Source organism: Nilaparvata lugens, chromosome 13 (genome assembly GCF_014356525.2).
Source record: "Nilaparvata lugens isolate BPH chromosome 13, ASM1435652v1, whole genome shotgun sequence".
NCBI classification, from domain to species: Eukaryota; Metazoa; Arthropoda; class Insecta; order Hemiptera; family Delphacidae; genus Nilaparvata; species Nilaparvata lugens.
The window spans coordinates 19,946,926-19,974,822 of NC_052516.1; the positions used below are offsets into that span (position 1 = coordinate 19,946,926).

At 34.2% G+C, this 27,897-nt stretch overlaps 2 protein-coding genes across 3 annotated transcripts; one reads left to right on the forward strand and one right to left on the reverse strand.

Annotated features, from left to right (window-relative positions):
* Positions 1–1,158: 1,158 nt before the first annotated feature.
* LOC111051632 lies at positions 1,159–9,903 on the reverse strand. 2 transcript variants are annotated; one of them, XM_022338175.2, is made up of 4 exons: positions 9,573–9,903; positions 8,093–8,237; positions 7,511–7,579; positions 1,159–3,854 (listed from the first exon to the last, which is right to left on the reverse strand). In XM_022338175.2, the coding sequence occupies exons 1-4, from the start codon at positions 9,573–9,575 to the stop codon at positions 3,478–3,480; spliced, it is 594 nt and encodes a 197-aa protein (XP_022193867.2). In that variant the 5' UTR covers positions 9,576–9,903; the 3' UTR covers positions 1,159–3,477. The 2 variants fall into 2 exon arrangements, with proteins under 2 accessions (XP_022193867.2, XP_022193868.2); XM_022338176.2 differs by having other exon boundaries at positions 1,159–3,142; positions 9,573–9,816.
* A 1,510-nt stretch (positions 9,904–11,413) lies between these two features.
* On the forward strand, positions 11,414–27,061 carry LOC111051627. Its single transcript, XM_022338171.2, has 6 exons — positions 11,414–11,818; positions 12,495–12,645; positions 17,103–17,165; positions 18,337–18,525; positions 19,705–19,896; positions 26,594–27,061. Exons 1-6 carry the CDS (start codon positions 11,816–11,818, stop codon positions 26,866–26,868), a joined length of 873 nt encoding a protein of 290 aa, XP_022193863.2. The 5' UTR covers positions 11,414–11,815; the 3' UTR covers positions 26,869–27,061.
* The last annotated feature ends 836 nt before the right edge of the window (positions 27,062–27,897 follow it).

Here is a 27,897-nt window from a genome sequence, read left to right on the forward strand (position 1 = left end):
CTTATATCATCTATAGATATACTACAATAGTGGGCACTTCCACAGTTTTGCCGGATTGGGCGTAAGTAGGTGTGAGTGAGTAGGGATGAAGTGTGGAACAGAGAGCAACTCGTTTGAGAAGATTCTCTGTCAATCACTCAACACACTATGTAGTGAGTGAGTGTGAATGAATTGTGCAACAGAGAGAGACCCAAGATTATAAAACTCAGCTTTGTTTAGAGGTTTATTAATGAAACATTTATTGAATGAGAAAGACTAAGAAATTGTCAAAAAACCACTGATTTATTGATAATTAGAAAGACCAGTTTCTCTTTAGAGTTTATCAGAGATTGACAATGGTGTGATAACTGAAACTGGTCTTTCTAATTATCAATAAATCAGTGGTTTTTTGACAATTTCTTAGTCTTTTTCATTCAATATGAATAATTACCACAATATTAACTCCTCAACCACACAAAAGTGAACCATTCATCATGATCTAGGTAAACATCCTACAATGCAGTCTTGCTAGATTTTTTTTGCTTTCAATATAAAATCATACATAAATTATAATTTTCAAATCATAATGACTGTAAAAAACATTTTTAGAGACAGCAGTGATACATTCATTCTCAACATTAATTAACAGTTTTCAACATGATTTCCAACTTTTTGAATAATTTGTTGAAACCAGTAATTGTCAAGCAAGTAATCTATTTAAAATAAAATGCAAAGCGACTCTCAAATTATAATTTTTTCATTGGAATTAATACTTTTCTAATCAGTTGCTTCTCAGATTGAGGGTGAGGCTTGTAACAAAATTCATAGGCAGGCTGACTTGTATCGTAAATGCTAGTAGAGTCGTTAAAAAGCAAAACAGAGAAATTGCCTTTTCTATCATTATTTTTATTATTATTTTAACATAGACTACTTCATAAGAAATTCAGTTTGAAGTTCTAGAGGAATATTTACAGTTGTGTTTACAATTCAGAACTTTATGTTTACAATAAATATTATGGATTCTCATTCATTCAATTTTTACTGAATATTAAAGAAGATAAACTAAGGAAACGTTGTCTCTCCCAAACTCAGATTCCATTTCAAAAGCCTGGAATAGGGTTATGTCTTTTAGATTTTCACTTTCACAAAAGTTTAGTCAAAAAATATTTACACAAACTATATAGTCCATACTCCTATATTACTCCTACTGAGTGTGTATGACCTGTGAGAGAGTGACTGTCAATTTGTAATAATTATGCTCCTTCAATTATTGGACACTGTCCAACTTCATTTGAAAACTGTCAAAGTGAAGGAGCATGATTATGAATAGTGGGTGAGAACAACAAGCCATTCATGTTTAGACTGTGATGAATCAATATGGCAACACTGTAGATTATAAAGCTATGTATCAAGCACATAATTATATTTATATGTTGGTTGTGGAATTGATTGAAAGCAAGACTGATTGCAAGGTGGAACTATGCTTCTCCTCTCTATATTTCCTTACTTTATGCTAAAAGTAATATTATTGAGAACTAATTATGCAGAAGGGGCTAGTTAGGCAACCTGCTACACACATAATATCATAATATTACAACCCTTACTATTTCCAAAGTTTTATTTGATTTTCATGTGGTCTAACCTTCAATTATTGATCTTCTAAATGATTTCAGGAATCCAATACTTGATCAATTCCCACAAAACTCCATCTTGTGATACTGTTCTTGCTTGAAAACTTGAGAGACCATTAGTCTGTCTTTCACCTTTTCTTCATTCAAAATACTCAATGAAATCTCTCTTTAAATAATAAATTCAACTACAGCCTAAATTAAATCAAATGATCCATTACATGGAACAAATTTAATAAAGCTAGAGATTATTCAGTCACTTGAAAAAACTTGGATCCTGCAGTTGCAAGCTTTCTTCATGACTGAGAATCTTCTTTAAAAGTTTCTCCAAGGAACAATTTGAATCTTATTACTCACTCAATCCTACTTCCTTGAGTCCATATTCTAGAATATGAAAACACTCAACATTATTCTCATCATTGTGAAATTATTATGCTTTGTTATTATGAAATAGAATAGCTTAATTCTCTGAAGATTACTAGTTTCCTCTAGACTTTAAAAGTTGCCTAATAATTAAACTTTGAAAAGATGGGGAGAATAGAAACTATTTGAGTTCCAATGATGTCACAGGATAAGCCAGTTTTCTGTACAGTATCTTTTATTCTAGATTCCTAAACAGAAGTAATGTTTCAGTCACTTCATACATTGCTGCTTGCAATAATTCATATTGTATTCTTATTATATATAAGAATTCTTTCCCCACACACAGACAAATAGCCTATGTGGGGAAATATTTATTTCCTGTATATTATGCATTTATTTGTAATGTTAATGTTCTATTTATGTATTTTGTTGATGGAAATAATGCCTTCCAGCAAAGAGGAGAGGCCACTAAAATGAATCAAAATAAGGGAAAAAAGAGTATGATAATAGATAGCTGCAGGATGAACCTTTATTACCTATACCCAGAGTAGGCTACAGCTAATGTGGCCCTGTCCCATTTCTAAAACTAATTTCTACCTATGAATAAACCATGCAAGGTCTATAGAAAGAAAGGTCCTTGGAATAATGTAATCAAATCTAGGTTCCCTTTCAGTATTGTCTATGAAAAAAAAGAATTGATGCATGCATAATATAAAATATAGGCATGCAGTTGTTTGAAAATCACTTATAGAGCAATTCAAAAACATCAGAATTAAGACATCAGCCATCATATGATGTATACAGACCAAGAGCATTGCAACATTTGATAACCTGAGGAAGGATGTTTCCATCATCTTTCTGCATGAGTCATCTGGGGTATATTGATTTAAAAATTTTGAAACATCTTTAATAATACATGAATGTTACAAACATTCTTAATGAGTTATTCTGCAATCAATTATCTACTGATTCAAATATCTAATCTTGTGTTTGTCCCATGAGATACTCATCAACTCTTATCTGATTGACACGGGTGTGGTGTAGACATACAGGTGAATGGTCCTGTACAATACATGCTTCTTCCTCTCCACATGTCACTTTTGGGCATGGATAGTCACACATGTTATTATAGCACCATTGATCACGACCACATTCATCACTCCCATGACATTCTGCAAACAGATGTCAAGGCAAGGTTTATTGAGATGGAATTTCTCTCAAAATTCAAGACTAGTCATGGGTTTCATTAACCACATTATATAGAAGAAGATAGTAGGTGTCACACACATGTTTGTGCTAAATCTCCAGTGCAGCTGATATCATTTTATATCCAATCATCTGTTTTCAACAAATACAATAATTTCATGAATTGCTGATAGGTAAACCTTGGTTGGTGGCTATGGCACAATCTTGCTGGCTGGCCACTGCACACACATTCCATGACCCCTACCGTTTTCATCTAAATACCATGTCTTTAACTACCCTCACCTCCTTCTCAACCACCAACTTATCTAATTAACTCAAGGCTGCTACTCAAACCCCAATTTATTCCTGGACCTTTCCTTTCTCCTCCAAACTCTGCCTTTGCCTTCATGATGCTGGCTACTTTCAATGCTGATATCCTCTCTGACAATCCTGCATCTGAAGAAGTTGCTATCCTCCAAGATTGCTGTGCCAGAATTCTGTCTGCTACTGCTCTGCTTGCTGTATCACTACTCCTCAAATATGCAATGTCATGCTCCTTGCAAGCTTTATCAAGCTTGTTGATGCCTGGATCACCTCTAGCCAGTCTGTCCTCTAGGTTTGTACCAGGTCCACAGTAATGATAGCCAGGAAAATGAAGTTCTATGGGTAGTATATCAATTACTTGATTAACTGTTGCACCTGTGAAATTTAATGTTTCTGGTTATGGTTGTTTAAGTCAGGAATGAAAAGATTAGATTATAGTTGACATTTTTCCAGTGACTGATCCTTGTATACACCAATGAGAGCTACAAAGACACTCTATTACAGTAAGTGTCGCTGTGAAAAGCTGAATAAATCAGGATAAATAATGCTTATCAGGATAGATGATTATTGAGTGACCTATTCTGATCTAGTAATCAGAAAGTTTTAAGGTTGCAGCTGATATAAGAGCTCACACAGAGCTATTAGCGAATGAGCTTTGAGTAAGCATTACTTGAGAAATGCTCCTTACCTTGTAACCTTGTAACAAAGATACCTTGTAAGATACCTTGTAACAAAGATAGATGAGAGCTATATAAGAGGCATTTAGGAGACAGATGACAAGGAGAAATAACCAACTTTTAAAATTAACTCACTAGATGTTCAACATGTTTTCTAGAAAAGAAATATGCCCTACAAAAACATTCATGGCTCCAACACATTAGAATAGAAGAAGATCTTATCAAAGAGACTTGGATGACAAAAAAACTGCTTTTTCTAGATCTAATAAGGCTGAAAAAAGGAGAAGAGTAGTAATGATGGGCAATAGGTTAAAAGTTGACAGTTAATGATCTCTGAGAGAGCTCAATAATAGAGGAGAAACTGGTTCAAAGAGAGGTAGGAGTGAAGAGACATCCAGAGGAATCTAGGAAATAACAAAATATAATAGAGAGCAGCAGAACAAAATAGTTTGGATGGATTCATAACAAAAAACTACTAAAACGATTTACTCTGATGTACAGCAAAACCAAACTGAAGAAGAGAGTGCAGGAAGCATAGAAGAGGAGAGGAAAGAGGAGCAGTCTTAGCAACTGTGGATGAATAACATGTTTTTAATCTTGGACAAATCAGAATAACTGGAAAATATATGCAATTAATATACTGAGGAACTTTGAATGTGAGATACATTTGCAGGAAAGGTGAAATGAAGGAGCTTGAAGAAGCCTTAGCAAAACAGGAATGGGACATCTTAGGATTGGCGAAAGTATGAAGAGGATATGAAATTATAGAAGAAAGAACAGCAGTCACCTCTTGTGTCTTTCAGCAGCTAACAATCAACATAGAGAAATAGGTTTAATCATAGATAGCAAGGTTGAAAATTATGTCACCAAGTTTTGTGGTGTGAATGATAGAATATTTCTTCTGAGAATTAAAAGTAGAAATATTGGATTGTCTATTATTTTTTATTTATTTTTTTTTTTTGAAGGGACAGATTCAAGGATCCAAAGGTTCAAAGAGCCCGACATGTCAACTGGAGCTTATTGTGTTCTCAAGTAGTATGTTAGTTGGGCAAACCAATACCTGTGTCCTTTACAGGAACCAGGAGTTTTTCACTATGATAACATCCCATTCATTGCCTGGTTGCTTGTCGCAATCCAGTGTGATATGCTTGGCAGTCTCTTCTGACTGATTAGTCCCCGTGACCTATGTGAGTTGCACTCCTGGCCTGCCTTGAAGGTCCTTCCACTGAGGAAGGGGTAGCCAAGTTACCTCTAGGGCGCCTGGCCACCCTTCACTCAGCCTCTTGACCAATATCTGTGCCAGGAGTTTCACACATCTCTGGTCTCTTGGGTTTTTACTTTCATTGCCCTATTACCATAGGTAAGGATAGTATTGCTTTCCAAAAAAAATTAAGGTACCCCTATTTCTATATTTCGATATGTTTCAAGGTCCCCTGAGTCCAAAAAGGTGGTTTTCGGGTATTGGTCTGTATGTGTGTGTATGTGTGTGTATGTGTGTGTGTGTGTCTGTGTGCATCTGTGTACATGATATCTCATCTCCCAATCAACGGATTGACTTGAAATTTGGAACTTAAGGTCCTTACAATATAAGGATCCGACACAATTTCGATCTGATGCAATATGAGATGGTGGATAAAATGGTGAAAATGTTGTCAAAAACAGGGTCTTTCGCAATTTTCTCGAAAATGGCTCTAACAATTTTGATCAAATTTATAACTAACATAGTCATTGATAAGCTGCCACAAGTCCCATATCTGTAAAAATTTCAGGAGCTCCGCCCCTTCTATGCAAAGTTTGATTTTGGATTCCCAATTATCAGGTTGCAGATACAATTTGAACAAAAAATCCCAAGTGGGAAATATTGAGCATGAAAATCTCTACAATATTAATGTCCAGTAACATTTTCACCTAAAATTGGAAATAAGCTCGAAGTTCAAGAAAATAAGATTATTCAATTTGCAAACTGTTGGCAAGTGTTGATTCTATTAGATCATTCACTATGAACAGATAGCAGACTTCATGTGTCTGCAGCGTTATTGTCCTGTCACCAGCTGGCTTAGATCTTTGAACAGACTAATTTAGATGCGGGGGAACATCAGTTGATCAACTTCCATAATGGCAAGGAAAGTTGTGTGAGTGCACCACACCAGATTTTTTCCTTTTTGCCCCTCCTAAACTTTGCAGGATCAAAAGCCTCACCTCTGCCAGGACGTTTTGCCTGAATGGCCGCCCTTCTTTGAGCAGTGGTGACTTTTGGCCTCTCCACCCACAAACTCATGATCCACATAAGTTCCACTCCTGGCCTTTTTGTAGGTTCTTCCCTTGAGAGTGACAATGCCAAACTGCCTCTAGGGCGCCCAGTGCCCGGCCACCCTCAAATCAGCCTCTTGACCCACATTTGTGCCTGAAGTTTCAGGTCTCTTGGGCTTTTCTTTTTGTTGCTCTGAAACTGACCTGATGGGGCAGATCCCGTGGGTTTGAAGGCAAGGCAACTTCTGGAGTTGCTTTGGGGTCCCTTTTAGTTGCCTCCTACAACAAGCAGGGATACTGTGGGTGAATTCTGGTTTTCATCATATTATTGAGTCCGATGCTTGACTCAAAGCTCCCTCAACCCCCAGTGGGCAAAAATTGGGTTGCTTATAATATAAGTTCATGCCCCAACATCAAACAGTTTGGAGGATGATGTGAATAGTTCAAGGGGCTAATGGCTTTGAAGAAAGGAATGATATTCCTTCATTCATCTATATATTTATTTATAAGGAAGTTGCTCAGCTACTTGACTACACATGCTGCGCAGGTTGGAGTGGACCAAGCCCTCCAAGTTGTGTAGTGCTGTGGAGTGAAAATGTCAAAAGCAGAGCAGTTTTGATAGTGTGAATGTGTATCCATAATACATGATATCTCATTTATTTATCTATTATCACTGTCATATTATGTATTCAAGTTAGTTGCTGGAGGTAGAAGTGAGAACTACCTATTTATTGAAATTCAACCCATTATTAAATTGGGAAAAATTTGCAATCCAGTCTAAAAAGAGTAATAGCAATAAATTTTCTCTCAAATATTATCTATTTATACATCTATTTATTATATATGGAATATATATATATATATATATAATATATATATATATATATATATATATATATATATATATATATATATGGATCATATATATATATATATATATATATATATATATATATATATATATATATATATATATATATATATATATATGTATATTTATTATCTATTGTCTATTTGTCATATACATTATACATTAAGCTCTTAGTATTGCCTTGAGTTCCTTATAATAGCAATTTCATCTATACAGTTCTTATTGGAATTTACCTTGTCTTTTATGCCTAGTTACACCTTCTTCCAAGATGTTTGAGTATCTCATTGTGTTGCTGCTCAAATCTGAAAAACAATAAGAGCTCAGTAAGTCAATAACTCAAGTTTATAAGTTGATAAAGTGACATCTTTTACAATAATAGTTCACATTTAACTCTTCTATCTATATTACATCAACTCAAGAACTCTACAAATGAATTGATCTTTAGAGTAGGAGTAGATGTGATATTACAATATTGTTATTAATAACAAATGAAAATAGTGAAAAATATCATAAAAACAATTTCAATAAAAAACAGGGGAGGTTTTGATTGTTACAGCATTATCAATCTCTGTTGATCTGAAACTAAAGTAAATGAAGAGGATAATGGTATGGTGCAAGCCATATGATAGTCTAGGCATAAATGTACTAGAGAAGGCACTCTGTAGATATTTTTGAATTGAAACTGTGAAAGGTGCCTTGATTTATTAGTAAGGACGAGTAAGGACTCAAAATGAAAATCGATATGATTGAACACACTTGACTTTTCAGTCACTGAATTAAGTAAGCATGATGTAAAAATTATTGTATTCACTCACTGTCAGAATCTCCTTCTTGAACTTGCCGTTTTCGAATTGTTAAGTGGGATATATCTGAATATGGCATAGCATGAAATATGTCAAAATTGATTACAAATATTATGAACAGGAATATTTGTTGTCTTGGTGTAAGAATTGATTCAATCTGAAAATGAAATGAATGACAAATGAGGTAGATGGTACACAATTCTTGATTATATGAAATTATTCCAACAAAAATTAATTGGTCTAAACTCTATTTTTGATATAAATGATGAATACTTAATTACCTCATGCCAGGTTCCATCAGACATTTGAACTTGGTCAAATCGTTTACATGCTTTACAAGTGCACTGCACATAATAAGATTCCTATGGCAATAGCTCCTATTGATAATTCCAGTAGGTATACTAATATAAAGCGTACCCATACCCAGTTTGACCATATTAAAGTGCCTTGAATGAGCTTGGTAGAGTAATGAGCTTGGTAATCAGGTGAACTTATTACTTACAATAGAATATTTTATGAAGGAATTTGGTTATTGCTGGCTATATGCAGTCTCTATTTTTAAAACTAATAGAACATTGTGTGAATTTCAAATATCGAATTGAAGAATTTTCTAAACTGAATTCCAAAATCTGGACATCTTTTATCTGATCTTCTACCAGGTATCACAGAAATAGTTTTGTTGTGTTGTATTTTTTGAAATTTTCTCAACTTGAAGTATATTATTCTTAGTACTATCCACGTACTTCATGTGAGCAATTAGTGTATAGTTGGAGTGATCCGTGGTCTAGTGGATAGAGTGCCTGCGTAGCAGCATAGAGATCCCGGGTTCAAACCCTCTCAATACTAAAAGTTTTTTAACCAGGTCACTCCCGTGTTATCGGATGGGCACGTTAAACTGTCGGTCCCGGCTGAAGTATGACAGTCGTAAGGCCCATTGACGGCTTAAATTATATATTCAGGCGGTGGGACCTTCCCGCAAGGGACTCCCCACCAACAAAAGCCATACGAATTTACTTTTTTTTAGTGTATAGTTTACGAAAGCTCGGCTCTGGATTGATGAATTATTCTTTATTCAACAATATTCGCATCATATTATGATACGATGATCAGTGACTGCTGTATAGATTCATTCATGAATGAAAGCTATAATAAAACTTTCAAAGTGGGAACATTCCAATATCATCATGTTCCTGTATAGTACTCTTGAAAACTTCAGATTTTATGTATGATAGGTAACGATTTTGATAGTGCATTCTCGAAGGGTTTTGAACTTGATGAAATCGCTCTCATTCATTAAGATAATTGCTTCTAAGATTCTATTCCTTAATTCGATTCCATTTCTTGATACCTATAATATCATTCATTCAGATCGGATAGCCGATAAATTCTAATTATGTTTTACCATGTAATGCTTAGGTTTTTCAATAATCTATAGCTTAATCTATATCAATAATCTAATGGATCTTAGTAGCTGAATTTCAACAAATCTCACCATTTCTGAAGCTGATGATCCTTTCTACAAACAGATTACCAAATAATTATCAAGAGAAGATTGAATCGTGAATGAAAAGATGTTCAAACAGCACTTTCGTGGTATTGTAAATGTTTCATACAAAACTATAATCATCAAATCTATACAGCAAGTTATAGGCAATGCTCCATTTATTGTGATAATTTACAATCTATCAAGAATTGTCCAAACACAGACTGGATAAGCAATCTGATAATACATTTCAAATAACAATAAACTTGAAGATTTCAATCTTGGATTACGATAAATTGAATTGCAGAATTGAATGTTGAGCCGATGGCGAATTTGAGCGAATTTTCACACTTATCATTTATGGTGATCAGTTTGTATACAAATGAGTTTTTAGAGGAATAAATTTAATTGATAAAACTATCTTGGGCTTTTCATCCTTATATTATTATACTAACTGCTTATTATGATTGTCTTACATCAGTTTCTGCCAACAAGCCGTATCTTAGTTCACAACAATAATTTATCAATGTATTTCAAAGTAGGAAAAAATTGTTCTGTAGGAACTCAAGAACGTGACGTTATAAACTCAAGAAGTTCGACGTGAAAAAGCATTTGATACTTGTAATAGTAAATGTAGTTTTTCATTTATTCAACCTCAGTTACCCACTGTATAATATTCGCTATATTTGTATAGTTTACTAAATCTGCGTTTACACCAAAGTTATTAACAAAATGTTAATGACTTAATCCTTATAGATTCTTTTGGATTAAACATAACTTATCATACACATTATGAATATATGTGTTTGTCAAGTTCCGTTTAATCTAATAGAATCTATAAGGATTAAGTTTTGGTGTAAACGCAGCTCAATAGTGTTAAGCTTCTAGTATGTTTAATAAAGCTTGTCTACAGAGAGCCTTTTGTTCTGTTGAGGTTATCCTAAAGCTATCAGACTCCTCTATTATACCAACAAACTGGAACTAAAACAACAAACTGAATAAAATGAACTCATCTAGGCTTTTTTGTATACCTCTTCTAGCCAAATGTTTCTTGATACTTCGAGAATTCTCATATCAACGACTATAGGCCAACAGCCTAAATCTCCCTTAATATCTTCTTGTCATTATCTGGCGCAGAAATATCTGTTGCTCAATTTTGATGTGTTTTCTATCCACCCATTGTTTGTTAAATGTTGAATGAAGACCTATATTAACAACAAATCTACTAACATATCGAGTATTGTATTCGGTTGTTACACCGAATCAATCTCTGGTAAATGGAAATTAGCAGACTAGCAGCAGAAGCAGAATCCATACTGAAGAACGAGCGATGATTGGTAGACGAATTACTAATCAAGGTAAATGTTTGCCATTGGTCCAGGTAAGCCACTCCCACGATGAGCATCCCCTCTAACTAGTAGGTACCCCTCTAAGAGGAGCAATGTGGGTTGCTTCAAGCGTGAGTGTTCTGAATAGTGTAATGATGTATGAACCACTTCACTATTTTTCAACCATTTGACCCATTCAAATACATGTATTATTCTCAAAACTCTCAAGTGAGCTCATTGCTACTAAACCTACTATGTTTTAACCCTGGGAACATATTATCATCGTAGATTACATGAAATTCAATTGAAATATAACTTAGTAGAGTTTCGAACTTCATTTGAAAAGTATTTCGATAGTAGTATTATTCTTTATTCAGAATTATTTGTATCACCAAATAAAAGACAGGAAAAAATCTGTTCAAAAAAATAACAGTAATCTTTTTTCTATTGGATTCTTTATTTCTTAGAACGAAGATCGAATATTCATCTCAGTTACAAAGATACAATTCGATAACAAACTTTGATTGGAGATTTCTTTATCAGACTTGGATTGGAGATTTCTCAATCAAAATAAGCTAAAGTTGTTAATTCAATGTATTTACACGTGAAGAAAGTATACTTGAATATTCAATTGATTCGCACATTTAGGCTGGTTCTTCTTGGATGAGTTTCTCAATTATCAGCGTCTCAAATAATTGAAATAGCTTTCAACAGATATCAAAGCTTATACTAGTATACTAGTAGATTGATCCAATATTTCCACTCACTGAACCATACTTTGCTATCAAAAGTAAAACTGAGTAGCCAAAAATTGACGGGAAAGTTTTCTAGTTCACGAGAAAGTCAAATTGGAAGAACATCCATGCTCATTTTCCAGCACAATAATACTTGATTGAATTAGAAGTATTCTATCCATTAACTATAATGGTGAGTGAGAACATTTTTCAATTTTTGGCTCCTGTTTCATAGAATTTTAGAAGCCTTATAGAACAGGGACAGCTAACCGAGTTTGTGTTCACACTGAATAATCATAGAATCGTATGTTATAGAAGTATTGCTTGTTCAATGAGTGGACATACTGTTTTACAAGAGTTTCGAATAATCATGAAACGGGCCCAGAAATCAAAATTTTGCAATCAATAGACAGTAAGTTACCTTGAATAGAAATACCAATAATCTTTTTATATCTGATTATTCGCTTAAGTATAAATTATCAATAAAGGATCAATTATGAACTTTAAAATATAAGATTTTAAAAAGAAATGTGGAGATATATCATGAAGAAAAATATTATGAGAATTGAGAATAGCTATTATAGGAAATCTATAAATGACTGGAAAAAAGGCTAACAAAAAATATAGAAAAATGTTGTAGTATGAAGAAGCGAGATTTATAGAATATTCTCAATACATAAGAGAATGTGAAAGTCTCAAGTTTTTTATTAATATTAATCAATTTCTTGATGGAAACATAACTAGTTGAATACAATATAGCTATGGATATTATGGATATAGAATTAGTTGAATCACAGTATACAATTACATTTTCCTATGACCAAGTTATGGTCTTGCAGTGGAATCCCTTAACAAAAACTCCATTTCAGATTGGGAAAATTTTTAAACGATTCCGAAAATTGATATGCATGTTCGTCATCCTTCTAATGACGTCACATCATGTCCTTCCGTCTCCTCTCATCACCAATTCAACACTCCACAAACGACATATTTCATTGGACGAATCTGAGATATCACACAGTAAGTATACCAATAATAATTACTCTTCCCCCAATCAATTTTCATTATTTACAATATGAGAATATGTATTACGCATTTTCATTCCCATACTGAACGACAGAGTGGGCATTAATGTCTAACTTTGTCACATCATCAAAATTTGTGACGCCTTCCACAAAATAAAAAAACTCCTCCATTTAATGAAAAAGTCATTTTATTCTATTGACAACTTAAAATTATTCTACAGATGGATTTTAATAGGAAAAAAAATCATACTGTTGTCTTCTCCCAATCATATTATACAGGGTGATTCATAATTATGGTAAAATGATTTACTACGTGATAGTAGAGGTAAAAATGAGAGAAAAAGTTCTTATAAACATATATCCATAAACGCTTCATTAGCGAGCTATACAGAGTGAAAGATTTCGCCCGGAATTCAGTTCCTCTGGTGAAATACATCGATACTAAATTGTTTGGGGACTGGTTTTTGGAAAAATTATGCAGGATTCATATGGAAAAATATCTGAAAAATTGAATAAAACTAGCCTGGAAGCTGTAGTGTGAGTAGATTTTGAGAAAAAAGTTGAAATTTGCAAAAAAATCCAAGTAGGAAAACACAGACTTCTACGTTTGACGTCCAATAACTTTCTTTAATGACCAGTTTATTTTTCGCAATAAAAATTGCAGAAAATTTAATTCTGGAAAGAATCATGTAAGCTTTGTAAACTAAATTTGAATAAAACTTGAATAAAATGTATTCTTATGTAGTACATACACAACAAAAATTTGCTGTTTTATCAGGAGAGAAGTAATAACTCATAGGTTGTAGCTGATTGTAATAAAACATGTATTTTAATAACAGCTGTTCCAAAACAGCTGATTTATTTTGTTTTAGAAAAGAAAATATTTAAAAGAAATTATCAACTGAAAATAATTTCAGTAATATTTTATAACTCACTGTTGAACAAAACAACAAACTGTAAGTTAGGCCTACTATAGGCTGTGTTTTTTGTTTAATCTATTAACCATTTATTTGTAACCATTTCACTTTGATTTTGAGTTAAGTTTCAACTTTTTAAAAAATGGTATGTAATTTCAGACATTATTCATACTCCAAATTAGCTGACATGCATTTAATGTATGGAATGGGACACTACTGTAATAGTACTGAAGCAAAACGTTTGTATCAAGAGAACTTTCCTAACCGAGTATGTCCAAGTTCAAGGTTTTTTGCCACTATTAATCAACGTCTGTCTGAAATAGGTTCATTGATATCCAAAGAGCACATTTATGCAGGCAGACCCCGATCTACTATGTATGTTGAGTTAGAAGAACAAGTTCTTAATGAAATTTTTGAACATCCATAGAAGAGCACGAGAGAATTGTCAATGCAGTTTAATGTCAATAAATCTATTATTTGGAGGATACTAAAAGAGCAACAATCACAACCATACTACCTCCAGAAAGTTCATACTCTATTGCCACGAGATTGTATTCCCCGTGCTGGTATTTGCTGATGGTTTTTAGTAAAACTTGTTAACCCAAACTTTTTAACAACCATTTTATTTACCGACGAGGCACATTTAACAAGAACAGTTATCGTTAACGTCCACAACATACATATTTGGGCAGATGAGAATTCTCATGCCATCAATCCTAATCGTCCACAACATCAGTTTTCAGTAAACATTTGGGCAGGAATCATAGGAGATCATCTACTTCTGTTCGAGCTTCCTCCCAGTCTTAATGGCATAATCTACTTAAACTTTTTGAGAGAGGAGCTATTTATTTTACTCGAAGATGTACCTCTTCAGTTGCGCCAGAACATTTGGTTTATGCATGATGGAGCTCCAGCACACTTCAGTGTTGCTGTTCGTGAACACCTGAATCACAGCTTTCCAAATCAATGGATAGGCCGAGGTGGGCCAGTACCATGGCCAGCTAGGTCACCAGACTTAAATCCTTATCAAATCCTTATCACAATCAGAATTTTTATCTTTAGGGCACTTGAAAACCTTAGTAAACAATACTTCGATTGATACCATTGAAGAACTCCGATTAAGGATTTTGAATGGAATAGAAATGATAAAGCAGACTCCTGGAATATTTGAGAGTCCGACAATCGATGAGAAGACGTCTGAACATATGCATTCAGAACAACGGAGGTCACTTTAAACATCATCTTTAGTCTTTTGGTATAAGTTCAATGTCATTTAGATAATATGCAGTGGCGGCTCGTGCAAATACTAATGGGGGGTTCACATTTAACATGAGCAACAAGATCTAGATCTTTAATAATTTGTTAAACCCCATGTTTCAAGTGAATTTTGTTCGTATCATGTAGTAGAATGTAATTTTTTATTCCTAGAAGAGTACTAGGCCTATCATATTATTACATAGGTAACAAAATATTCTAATGGGTTGTATTATATTAAGTACCTATATAATAATTTGGATTTTCGTTTAATAATAATAAGTATTTAGATATACTCAGGATTCTCAACCTAGAAGATGTACTCCCATACTCCCATTGAATAATTCATGTACAAATCATAAATTACAGTATACAGAAAACAGCATTAATTTTTCCTCGATGTAAGATAATTTCCAATCAAAGAAATAAGGATTAACATGCTTTTAGAGACTTTGTTAACACTCACCCTCCTTCTAGTTGGCATTTACAGAGCATTTTTTGAAAATAAAATCCATCCTCCTCTCCTTCCTTGCTGCGAAAACATCGATCACCTTCTCATTTTAAATAGCTAACTGAAACCTTTCTTGAACCCTCCATTCTCACTTTTCAAAACACAAGAAAGAAGAAACAAGAATTAACCTCAAAATCGACAACACATGTAGCGCGAACGCGAAACTGCAAACAGTAAACAAAGTACGGTAGTAGCCAGTGCCAGCTAGAACAGTTCATAAGTGGAAACGGCTCTAGAAGGCAATGGCGCCAATGCAAAGCACACAATCACAGCTATGAGCTGCTTGGAAAGCAGCTCACCGTGAAGCTAATGTAAATATTCTCCCACCCCCCCCGGGGAGGGAATTGAACTCGCCCAGCTACCATTTGAACCCATACTAACGCTTGGAGCAGTGATCCTGCTTGCTGTAGCGCGTAATTCAAAAGGTTATCTCAATGCGTGTACCTTGCTTGGTGCGCTCCTTATTGTTTTAATATTACAAGAAATTTGAGTATTACTATTACTTCAATCAATTTTCTATTGATTTGAACTTTAATTTATTGTAGCAATTTCATAGGGGGTTCACGTGCTCTTGTGCTCTCATGGACACGCCGCCACTGATAATATGTTACTTTCATAATATAAAAATAAGACATTTAGTAAAAACCAAATATTTTATTTGCAATCAGCTACAACTTATGAGTTATTAGTTCTCTCCTCATAAAACAGCAAATTTTTGTGGTGTAATGTACTACATAAGAATACATTCTATCCAACTTTTATTTAAATTTAGTTTAGACAGCTTACATGATTCTTTTCAGAATTAAATTCTCTACAATTTTTATTGCGAAAAATTATTTGTTTACTGGTCATTAAAGAAAGTTATTGGGCATCAAACGTAGAAGTCTGTGTTTTTCTACTTGGATTTTTTGCATATTCCAACTTTTTTCTCAAAAACTACCCACACTACAGCTTCCAGACTAGTTTTATTCAATTTTTCAGATATTTTTCCATGTGAATCCAGCATAAGTTTTTCAAAAACTAGTCCCCAAGCAATTCAGCATCGTTGTATTTCACCAGAGGAACTGAATTCCGGACGAAAACTTTCACTCTGTATAGCTCGCTAATGAAGCGTTCATGGATATATATTTATAAGAACTTTTCTTCCTATTTTCACCTCTACTATCAAGTAATGAATTATTTTACCATAATTAAGAATCACCCTGTATATTATAATTATGATTTGTGATTGTCAATGAAATAGATGAATCAATATCATGAGCAAGTAGGTTGAAAAATCATGAAATTTGGCTGTTATAATCTATAATTCAAATATTATTTCGATGACATACTATCGTTTAGTGGTTCTGTTGGCAATTTCTTAGATGCCTTGAGAATACAGAATAAATGCTTCAGATTCTTCTGATCTCCTGTTTTTGGAAGGTAATTATTTAGTTGAATATTATATTAAAACGAGATAGCTACTGTGTTACAAATACAATCTATCTCGAGTTAATTTTGAAGGATCAATCGAATTCTTCGCAATGAGTTGTAGAACCTGAAAACAAACACAAACATTCTTATTCAACATATTTTTGAAGTTTTAAATTCAAATCAGTGGTCAGGTTGAGATTATTTCCATGAACGGTAGGTATATTCTAGACCTTCCTGTGAGGAATCTCAAATTATCATAGTTTTCATTAACATGGACTGACATGGTTTCTCTGGAAACTAGAATCGCCATTGAGTGAGACGAAGCGAAAAAAATTTATGCTCTTTTTTGTTATCTAGATGTATTCACAGTGGACGATCCAAACGAAATAGGAAATGGTAAAATCAGACATAAAAGACAAGGTAATGTGAGACATCTTCATGGTATCTAGTCAATACAGTAATAGTAAATAGAAAATTGGTAAATATTAATAGAATATAATACAGTTAGAGTATAGAATTACTAATAATCTATAGTAATTAAAATAGTATAGCTTATAAATAGTAATTATACATTACTATGGGTGAGAATCAGGGAGAAAAAACATACAATCATTAAATTTTTGACTACTGTATAGGCTAGGAATAGAGTATTTCATTGCAGTAAGTGTACTGTAGTGCGGGTTGCATAGACGGACCATATCAGGCGCTCGATTGATGAATTCAATTTCTCTTTGAGCTAGCTTTCTCAATACCAATTCAACTACTCCCAATAATTCAACTGCTTTAAAAATAATTCAACTACTTCCCTCAATGAACATCGAGTATCTAAGAATAGAGTATTCATTTATTCATTGTGTATTTTCTCTTTGAGCTACCTTACGCAATAATACAAATATTCAACCACTTCTAATAATTTAACTAATTTAACAATAGTTCAACTACTCATTTCAACTACTTTCCTCAATAAACATAGAGTATCTGAGTATAGAGTATTCATTTGTGATGTGTATGCGGTAGAATATCCTGATATATTATACGAAATACATACTTACGAATAATCGATAATTGGTGGCGGACCAGTTTTCGGCTGTACATGCCTGTTGATCTTCCCCTAATCATTTTAATGAATTGTGTAACATTGAATCAATGAAACAATGGTGGTAGATATATCATCTTCCATTTATCTTAATTCGTACCACTAGTAAATTGTGTTCTTATTATGGTCAGTAGTGCTTCCAATATTATTAGGTTACTATTATTCAAAGCCATGAATATATTCAGCTTCTCAAGACATGATGTCAAGTATTGTAATTCTCAATTTTCAATTTCTTCATTCAATTGTTGTATTTTGTATATTTCTCTGTATTATACCTGTGATAATATTTCATACTTTCTTCGGAAGTCTTTATTGTTTAGCTGTAAAAATCACATAACTGTTCAGTTACATAATTTGCAGTGCTATGTAATTTATCGTACTCATTCCCTCACACCTATACTGTGTCTTTGTGGGGAACACTTACTCGTACATCATTCATGATATGAATGTTTTCCTTCCACTGTGAATGAAGGTTCATTTAATTTCGCCTTGTAGAATGCCAAGGCAGTTTCCAATGTAACGATGATCAATGGTGCTACGATAACATGTGTGACCATCCGTGTCCTAGACTTCACTGTGAAACCGTTCATCCACCAGATGGTCAATGTATGGTGAGGGACCACCAACCCGTGTGTGTAACGGCCGACGGGTCGACCAGGCACGAAGAGATAAAACTGGGTGGAGGTGAGTAGCAGTGCGCATGCTCATTGGATTGCAAACCAATTTGTAGGGTGAAATTTTGAAAATATAAAATATAATTCAAAAACGTCTGTGATAGTAGTAGGGGTATCCACAATCTTCATCTTTGCCAGCTAGCAAATAAATCATGAGAATGTAAGATATAACTACAAAACTTTTGAAATACAGTACTGGGATGCACACTCTCCAACTGAACCAGCTAAGAAATAGAATAAAATAATATTATAAGGTGCTCACAGAGCTATTCGCCTTGAACATATATGTACAGTAGAGTAAGATACAGATATAATAAGCATAGCATCAGCTGATTAAAATTGAAATGAGCCTGTTCGTAGCGCTTAAGTCTGTACACACCTCAAGCTGCGTACAGACTTTTTGGCCATGAACACGCGCATTTCGCTTTCCAACAGCTTATTACAATATTAATAATTAGCTTATTATAATATTATTAATTAGCTTATTATATATTTATTTGTACAAACGCGATAGCATCAGCTTAGCATCAAGCTTAGCATCAGCTGATGGAAAGCGAAATGCGCGTGTTTGTGGTGCTCAAGACTGTAGCTTGTCACCTCTACTTTCTCTGTCTATAAGCCGAATTTTAACCAATTCTAGTGAATTATGGTGTTACTGCAGGAAAATGCGCACTGGAGCCAACAAACAAAATTGCTAGAGTTGCTTTTCCATAAGACCTATAATTTTCAACTGTTTGTTTAAAGCTGGGTTCCCACATATCAGTACGAATATACGTACCCCGAACAATGAGAATACCCCCATGAGTTCCCATTCATTTCTTTTACACAATCACAACATCAAGTGAACTATTCATTACAGTAACTGTTCTAGTGAGACTATTCCCACTCATCACGACTAATAATATTCATATGGCAACTATTGATGGGAGTCCCTGACGGAAGATCCAGCTCGCCTGAGTATATCATGTGCCTTATCATGTGCCTCGCTCAGCCTTACCCTTACGACTGAGCGATTATGAACAGCACCATTAGAATATTGCTGGTGATAGTATTCTCACTGTACAGGACACCCTCACTGATACTGAATCAGCCTTAATGTTGCAAATATCATAAACAGTTAAGACCCCTATATTCATTTATGAACACACAGTATAGGGATTTTGAAACATCATAAAAATGACTATTTCAGGTTGCGTATTCAGTTCGGACTGTGGTGAGAATGAGTGGTGTCGCAACAGCATGTGTGAAGACCCCTGTCCGAGAATGAATTGTGGCGCAATGTATGACGATGGCAGATGTTCTGTACACAACCATCAACCAGTCTGCAAACCCAGTGATGAGTTCATAAACCCGGACGATTCCGGTTTAAATAGGGAAGAAGGTAACTGTAAAATTTTCAAAACTTCATCTTGCAATTTTTCAACTCGTTTTTCATATCAGCATTTTACATCTACATTTCACATCTACATTGAATATATAATATGGAGTATGATAAGATACTGGTACTCATTCATACACTCAAAATACACTCATACCCATTGCTCATACTCTGATACCGGTACTTATTTATACACTTGAAATACTCTCATACTTCAAAATACTCTCATACTTCAAAATACTCTCACACTTCAAAATACTCTCATACTTCAAAATACTCTCATACTTCAAAATACTATCATACTCATACTGTCTCACTCTGATACTCACACTCTCATTGACCGAGAGGAGTGCATTTTGCATTTGCCTTTATGTTTATATATTGTTATGAATGAGGCCTTTAGAGGGGCGGCAGAGGCAAGGGATTTCTGGAATCTCCCAGTGTGTTCCGGTCGACAGAGCTGTCGACCAATGGCAAACGCTTCCTAGAACCTACCGGTAACCAAAGTGGCAGAGGCAGGGGGCTCCTGGATCATTCCCAGGGGCGCCATTTAGGGGGCGGGGGCAGGGGGGGCCTAGGCTTCCCTCAAGGATCAGATAAATAATTAAAATGCGGATTTATCTGCACGAATCCTTAGAATTTCATACTGATTTAATACTGTTTTAAACAGCAGTGGTATAATTCCTTCTACAGTATCAACAATGTAGCAAAATTGCTTTGAAAGTATGGCTACGGGTATGGAGTAATAAAGAATATATTTTTCTCTGTGGTATAGTTGAAGCTTAAATATAGAATGGGTACAATTATTGATCGTGCACAATAAGTGAGTTATTGCATAAATTTTAACATGAGAATAACAAGTTGCAAGATGTCAACTTGCGAACAAAGCGAAAAAGAGGGCACAATCAGACAATCAAAAATGTACATTATACAAGAATATACTCTGTGGTATAGTTGAAGCTTAAATATAGAATGGGTACAATTATTGATCGTGCACAATAAGTGAGTTATTGCATAAATTTTAACATGAGAATAACAAGTTGCAAGATGTCAACTTGCGAACAAAGCGAAAAAGAGGGCACAATCAGACAATCAAAAATGTACATTATACAGAGTTGGTGAGAATTATGGGAACAGCTTAATGTTTCTTCAGCTTTCTAACTGAAAGTTATTTTCCAATTAGAATATGATCCTCTATGAAATTGTCATTGTAAAAGGAAAATTTATCTGTTTCCATGATTTATAACAAATCTGTTCCAGTGTATTCGTACTTTAGGGCCTCTCTGTAGGCCTATATATTTTTAATAAATATTCCATGATATAATAACTAATAATGTATATGTTTGTATTATTATGTATTATATTGATACTTCAACCACATTTGTATAAAAATGGAAAAAATGAAGCATATATTAAAACATCTTCGATGTAACATTCGTGGGGAAAGATCCAGGACCCTCTATCCTTTGGGGGTATTCCTTCCCCCCCCTTATACATCTTGGTTTTTGCCCCCCCCCCTCCTAGCAGTTTGGTGAAATGGCGCCACTGATCATTCCCGTGAGTTCGTCTTGATGCAGGGAGATGTCAATCAATGACAATGAACGGAATCTTATGGTAATCAACAACAACTGTGATTGGTCGAGCGTGTTCGACAACTCCAGATCCTTCTCGAAAGTTCTGTTGCCCTTATAAATGGCGCGTGTTGCAGTCAGCAGTCAGTTGAGAAACTACAGTGTAGTGTTTGCTGCCACTTATCGTGTCAGAGACGTGATAAAGTGATAATAGACTCTTGTTGTTTGTTGTTTATACAGTTATTATTCTTGGTAACAGTTATTCTTATTCCGTTATTAACCGAGCGAAGTCAGGTGTAAGATTCAAGTCGACGGTTTGGCATTTCTCTTATGCCCGGTTGCAGAGTCGTTCCATAAAGTCACACATAGCTAAGAGCGCGGACTTGACTATTTAATCAAGCCATTTTCTGTGTATTGGAATATGGGCTTAAGTACACTCAACAATAAATTTTTCATTTTTGGGCCGAATTTGACTTATGATGCATGATTCTGGACCGTTTTGACGAGCCGAGAAGAATGAAGTGTAGTACGATGAAATCTGAGCATTGTGTCGAGAGTTATAAATGTTTGAAATTTTGATCCTTGAGGTGTCCTTAAGCGCGCCTCTCCACTAGGAAATACTGAAATGAAGTGCATCTAGCGGGTGATTCTCATAGAACATGATTTCATGAACTTATGTCATTGTGCGAAATATCAATGTAAGGACAATGTAGTTGGTGATGATGGTTGAAGCTGAAAATTAGGTGTTTTTCACAATACAAGGAGCATTGTTGTCAGGTGTACCTGGAAATCTACTCGAGATAGAGTGCTCTCCCTGATCTCAGATTGTAGAGCACAAAACTACGCCCAGAGAGATTTTGAATTATACATCTAAATGTCAACAATCGGAAGATATTGTTGATCAAAAACTAAAATTCATCAAAATTGATTTTTCCTTCAAATTTCACTCATTTTTGAAAAATCATAACTCAGTACTCATTGGAGATAGAGAGTTCCGAATGATCTTATTTTATTCAGAATCCTATTATCTAAAAAAAAAGGTGGAAGCACATTTTTCTGTCCGATTACGAGATTTGGCAGAAATTGCTGAAAACTGGAAAATGAGCCGAAAATACGAGGTTTTTGGGCCACTCTTTATCTGGCACAAGGAAATTTTGCATGAAGAAATTGGTTCTGAACTTCTCTCATGTACCCATATAATATATTAAAAATCAGAACTACAATATAAATTGCAAGCACACCCCTTTTTTTATATCTATATTGACTGGACTATGATGTTGTTAGAAGATCTGAAGCATGTGAGACTCTAAAGCCAGTCACACACACACACATCGAATTTTGAATGTTCGTTTTTTGCCGTCCTTATAAATTCTATTAGGCATACCAACATACCACAGAACAATCGACTAACGCAGAATGTAATACTACATTCGAGAAAACGCGCATTAATGCAACAGTTTTCAGATGTTTGTTTCATACTCGGGTGTTTTCACTTTCCTTGCCCTATTACCATAGGTTGTGAAGTTGTGAATTGTAAATCCTTCACAGATGATACGATGTTTCTGATATTTATAAGAGCAGTCTCTAAATTCCCTCTTTTGCGAATAAATTCACAAAAAATTAAGGCCTTCCGGCTCGCAAAATTACTGGGTTCAAACCTCAGCTCTAGCTCAGTGGTAGATACATGAATTTTACAAATACAAATAATCACCATAAGGTTCAATGACCGGTGATTGATAATTCCTACCGCTGCTTCTATGGAGTTCTTGGAGAATACCAGTGAGAAAATTAAAAGAATATTTGATGACTGATTATCAGTAACCATGTACCACTAGAGAATGATAAGGACCAACTATAGTTGTTTCTAGTTGATTCTTAAAACGCTCGTCGTGAATACAAGTATTCACCAATATACCCTTCCAAAATTCCTTAGAACTTACAACGCCAGTTCTTGAAGCTCTCTGGATCCTTATATGATATAACTGGAACCTTATTAATATGATTTTTTAATATACTTGTTCTGGCAGATAAGATGAATATCATCAAAGGATGATGAAGTTCCATATGAAAATAATCATCCGTTCCATTTAGTAACTAAAAGACCTTGACCTATTATTATTATTTCAATTACAACCATAATTGTATTTTTATTGAGTGCTCTGAATAAGATTAATATTACTTGATTCAATAATTTTAAGTGCTGCTAAATATTTGTTGGTATTAAAACAGCTCAAACTGTATATCACGAGATGAGTTAGGATATAATAAAAAATTCTATGAGTTTGTATGCTGACATAAAACAGAAAATATATTCCCATAAAAAATATGTGCATAAAATATTCGATATATCTATAATTTACTTAAATAAATGTTTTCTAGAATCTGAGTAATTATCACAGGTTTTGCTAATATTCACAATAGTGTGTTTCAAATTCATAAATATATTATATTTAATACTGATATTTAGACTTCCAATCAATACAAAATTCTGCCAATAAAAACCTGTTTGGTCTATAGGTTTGATATAATATATGTTGTTCAATTAACAAAATTATAATTAATAAATTAATATTCAAACATGAGATCTCAGGGATTTATATGAATTCGGGCTGTGCATGGAAGTAAGCTTCCTACATATATCAAATAAATTTATAAAATGTTCTTATGAACTATGTGATATTATTCAACACGTTGTGATCTTTTATTTAATTCAAGTTAATTTGAATAGCGCTTTTTTATTGATTCCCCCACTGTACGTAGAAAACCTAAAACGAGCTCGTTTGACTTATCACTCACTGAACTGAAGTTCTTGACGGTCTCGTGGATTGAATTAATTATTTCCAATAATTAATTAGGTAGGCTCCTTTTCGTCACTGCTGGGCTAACGCATGGTCCAGATTCTTATAAGTTTCTTTCCGAATTAAATATATATTTACGGGGAATAGTTACAAATTACGAACTCTTTGACAGCACTGAGTTCACAGATAATTCAACATTTAATACAAATATTTCACATTAAAAAAGGGTTTGGCTTAGTAGTTTTAAAATTTTAAAAAGAGGAAGAAAGAACCCTAGACTCTATGTGCATCCTCTCAGGTCAAGATCTTAAGCCAGAAGAAGGAGGTTTTCAGAAAAATTTGTCTCTTCCAAGAATAATTCTGTAAGCTACTCTCTGATTGGCCTTCAATTTGATAAACTCAATACAATTGGTTGCCTTGGGAATCAGGGCTTCCTCGACTTTATAATAGAAAAAATTAAATAAAAAAGAGTTTTCATACAAATATATGGAGTGTCTATCTTAAATTGATTTCCTAAATAAATCATAACATGCGATTTTAATACATTTAGTTTTTTATACATGAGTTTTGTATACTCTTGATTTATCATGCTTTTTTAGATTATAATAAATATTTATACAGAAATAATGGGTGTTCGTATTTCTACACATCGACTTCCTTTAGTATACATGATATATCCTTTAAGAGTAAATTTTATATAATTCAACCTGTTATACTGGTTGATCGAATAATCAGCTGATTCGTTCAGCATTGATTCTAATAATTATCGATTTATTCAAGATCGACTAATTCTTTTCAAAATGTAAACAAATAATTCAAACCTCAATGTTCATGCACTTTTATTTTTTTATAATCAGCCAATAATAAGTAAGCCGCTTTATAATTTTTTGATCTTACCAATGGGTTCTCATAGTTATTAAATCACAATTATACATGTTTTCTTATCGTTTTTGATAATGCTATTACTCCTAATCGCTAATAATACTTGATTTAAGTTGATTTATCCTTTGACTAGGTCTAACCTTCTTTCCAATTTTATAATCCTATTACATTTCATTGGTTCATTTTAAAATATTTGGTGGTATTAAATTACCACGTGACAAGGTAAGGAAAGTATTGCTTTCCGAAAAAAATAAGGTACCCCAATTTCTGAATTTCTATCCGTTTAAAGGCCCGCTGAGTCCAAAAAAGTGGTTTTGGGTATTGGTCTGTATGTGTGTGTGTGTGTGTGTGTGTGTCTGTGTATGTGTGTGTGCGTGTGTGTGTGTGTGTGTGTGTGTGTGTGTGTGTGTGTATAAGTGTATGTGCGCCTGTGTACACGATATCTCATCTCTCAATTAACGGAATGACTTGAAATTTGGAACATGAGGTCCTTACACTATAAGGATCCGACACGAACAATTTCGATCAAATGCAATCCAATATGGCGGCTAAAATGGCGAAAATGTTGTCAAGAACAGGGTTTTTTGTGATTTTATAAAAAACGGCTCCAAAGATTTTGATCAAATTTATACCTGAAATAGTCATTGATAAGCTCTATCAACTGCCACAAGTCTCATATCTGTAAAAATTTCAGGAGCGTCACCCCATCTACGCAAAGTTTGATTTTAGATTTTCAATTATCAAGCTTCAGATACAATTTAAACAAAAAATTTTACATGGAAAAGATTGAGCATGGAAATCTCTACAATTGATGTTCAGTAACATTTTCACCTAAAATTGAAAATAAGCTCTAAATTCGAGAAAATGTGATTATTCAATTGCAAATTATTGTTGATTCTATTAAATCATTCACTATGAAGAGATAGTAGACCTCGTATGTCTCCAGCGTTATTGCCCTGTCACCAGCTGGCTCAAATCTTTGAATAGTTGACTTGAGATGCGCGAGAACACTAGCGTCAGGTGATCAATTTTCTTAACGGCAAGGAAAGTTGTGTGAGTGCGCCACACCAGATTTTTATCATTTGTTTTTATCATACAGCTGTTTTCAAAGTCACAGCGACTGCGATTGTGGTAGAGAAGCTAGAGGTAGCGTAGTGTTCAAACCAGTGGTACGACAGTCGCAAGGAAAATAATCGCTGCTACAGCGCACAACGTCATGTGGAAGTATCAGTACCACTGCCATGCCTGCCAATGCATTCCGTATGCGCGGTACCACAGAAGGAAAATAGTCGCTCCCACATCCCACATGCGATAGTGGTTCGTCTGCAACCGGCCTTAGATAAATCTGATTTATAAGGACGGCAAAAAATCGTACGTCCAATAATCGATGTGTGTGTAACTAACTGGCTCTAGTGACATTTTATGTGAAACATGTGTTTGTGTTTGTAGGAGAGCCGTGTGGCCGAAGTAATGACTGCAAACCCGACCTCGGCTGTAAAAATGGAGTTTGCGTGGATCCATGTCGATCGATGAATTGCGACAGCGTCGGCAAAGAAACCCAGAAAGTGTATTATCTGGGCAATCAAGGAGGAGGATTTTCAGGAGCCACCTACCAGAGTCACAATAAGACAGTAAAAGCCGAATGTGTGGTCTGGCTGCATATTGCTAGATGTGCTGTTGTCTACTCTGATCTTCCAAAACATTTCACCGAGGTTGAATCATAAAGTGTCACATAATTATGAGACCACTCTATAACTATTTATTTATTTATCTATCTATTCACTCTATATATTATATCTATATCATAGTGAGGATGTAATTATAATGATAATATATCATAGTGAGGTAGAATGTAATATTGATATATTCTTCTCTGGTGTTGATTTGTGAGATCTCAAATAAAACTTCTCATTCTAAGATGTTGTTCCCTGGTGTATGGATAAGACATACATTCGAACAACTGCATTTTAATGAGTTGAAAAACCACACTCATTTCCTCATTCCATTTCATTCAAAGCTCATTTAATTTCAGTGACTCAAAGCCTCATAGTAAGCCGTTCAAAGTGTCAGAACAATGATACAATAGAGCTGACCGTGATGAAGAAGAGAAAGGAGGAGAAGAAGAAGAAGAGAAGAAAAATAAAAAGTAAAAATCGAAGAAGAAATAAGTGAGATAACTTTTTAGAGCTGCATCATTAGCTTCAGAAAGGCGATAAATTGATATGAATGTGAACATTAAAGATATGCGGTTTCAGGCTAAGTACTATCAGAAACAAATGAATATGCATTTGAATAGTAATTTCAACAGAATCTTTAATCTATGGTACTATGATGTATACCAACACCCTGCGAAAATTCAGCTTTCCCCTAATTTCTTGCCCAAAACCCTTTTTTGTCTTCATTGACAATGCTGGCTGAATTTGATTAACATTGGTGTTTCAAACCTTTTCTATCATTCAAGATTACCGCCACCTTTTTCCAGCTCCGCAGCGTTGCATGAACGTTTTTTACAATGTAGAAATATAATAAATTGACAAAATATTCTATCTCGATTATGGAATATTATATAATTATTATTAAATAGAATAGTATTACATTTTAATCCTTGGAAAATAAAATTTCATTGGATATGTTTAACCAGAATGAAGAGTTAATAATTATTACGTTAGATTTACCGGTATCAGCTGTCTTATAAATACGCACTGTATAGAAAGCAGTGGCAGGCAAGGTAGAGAATTTATAACGCTGTTCTC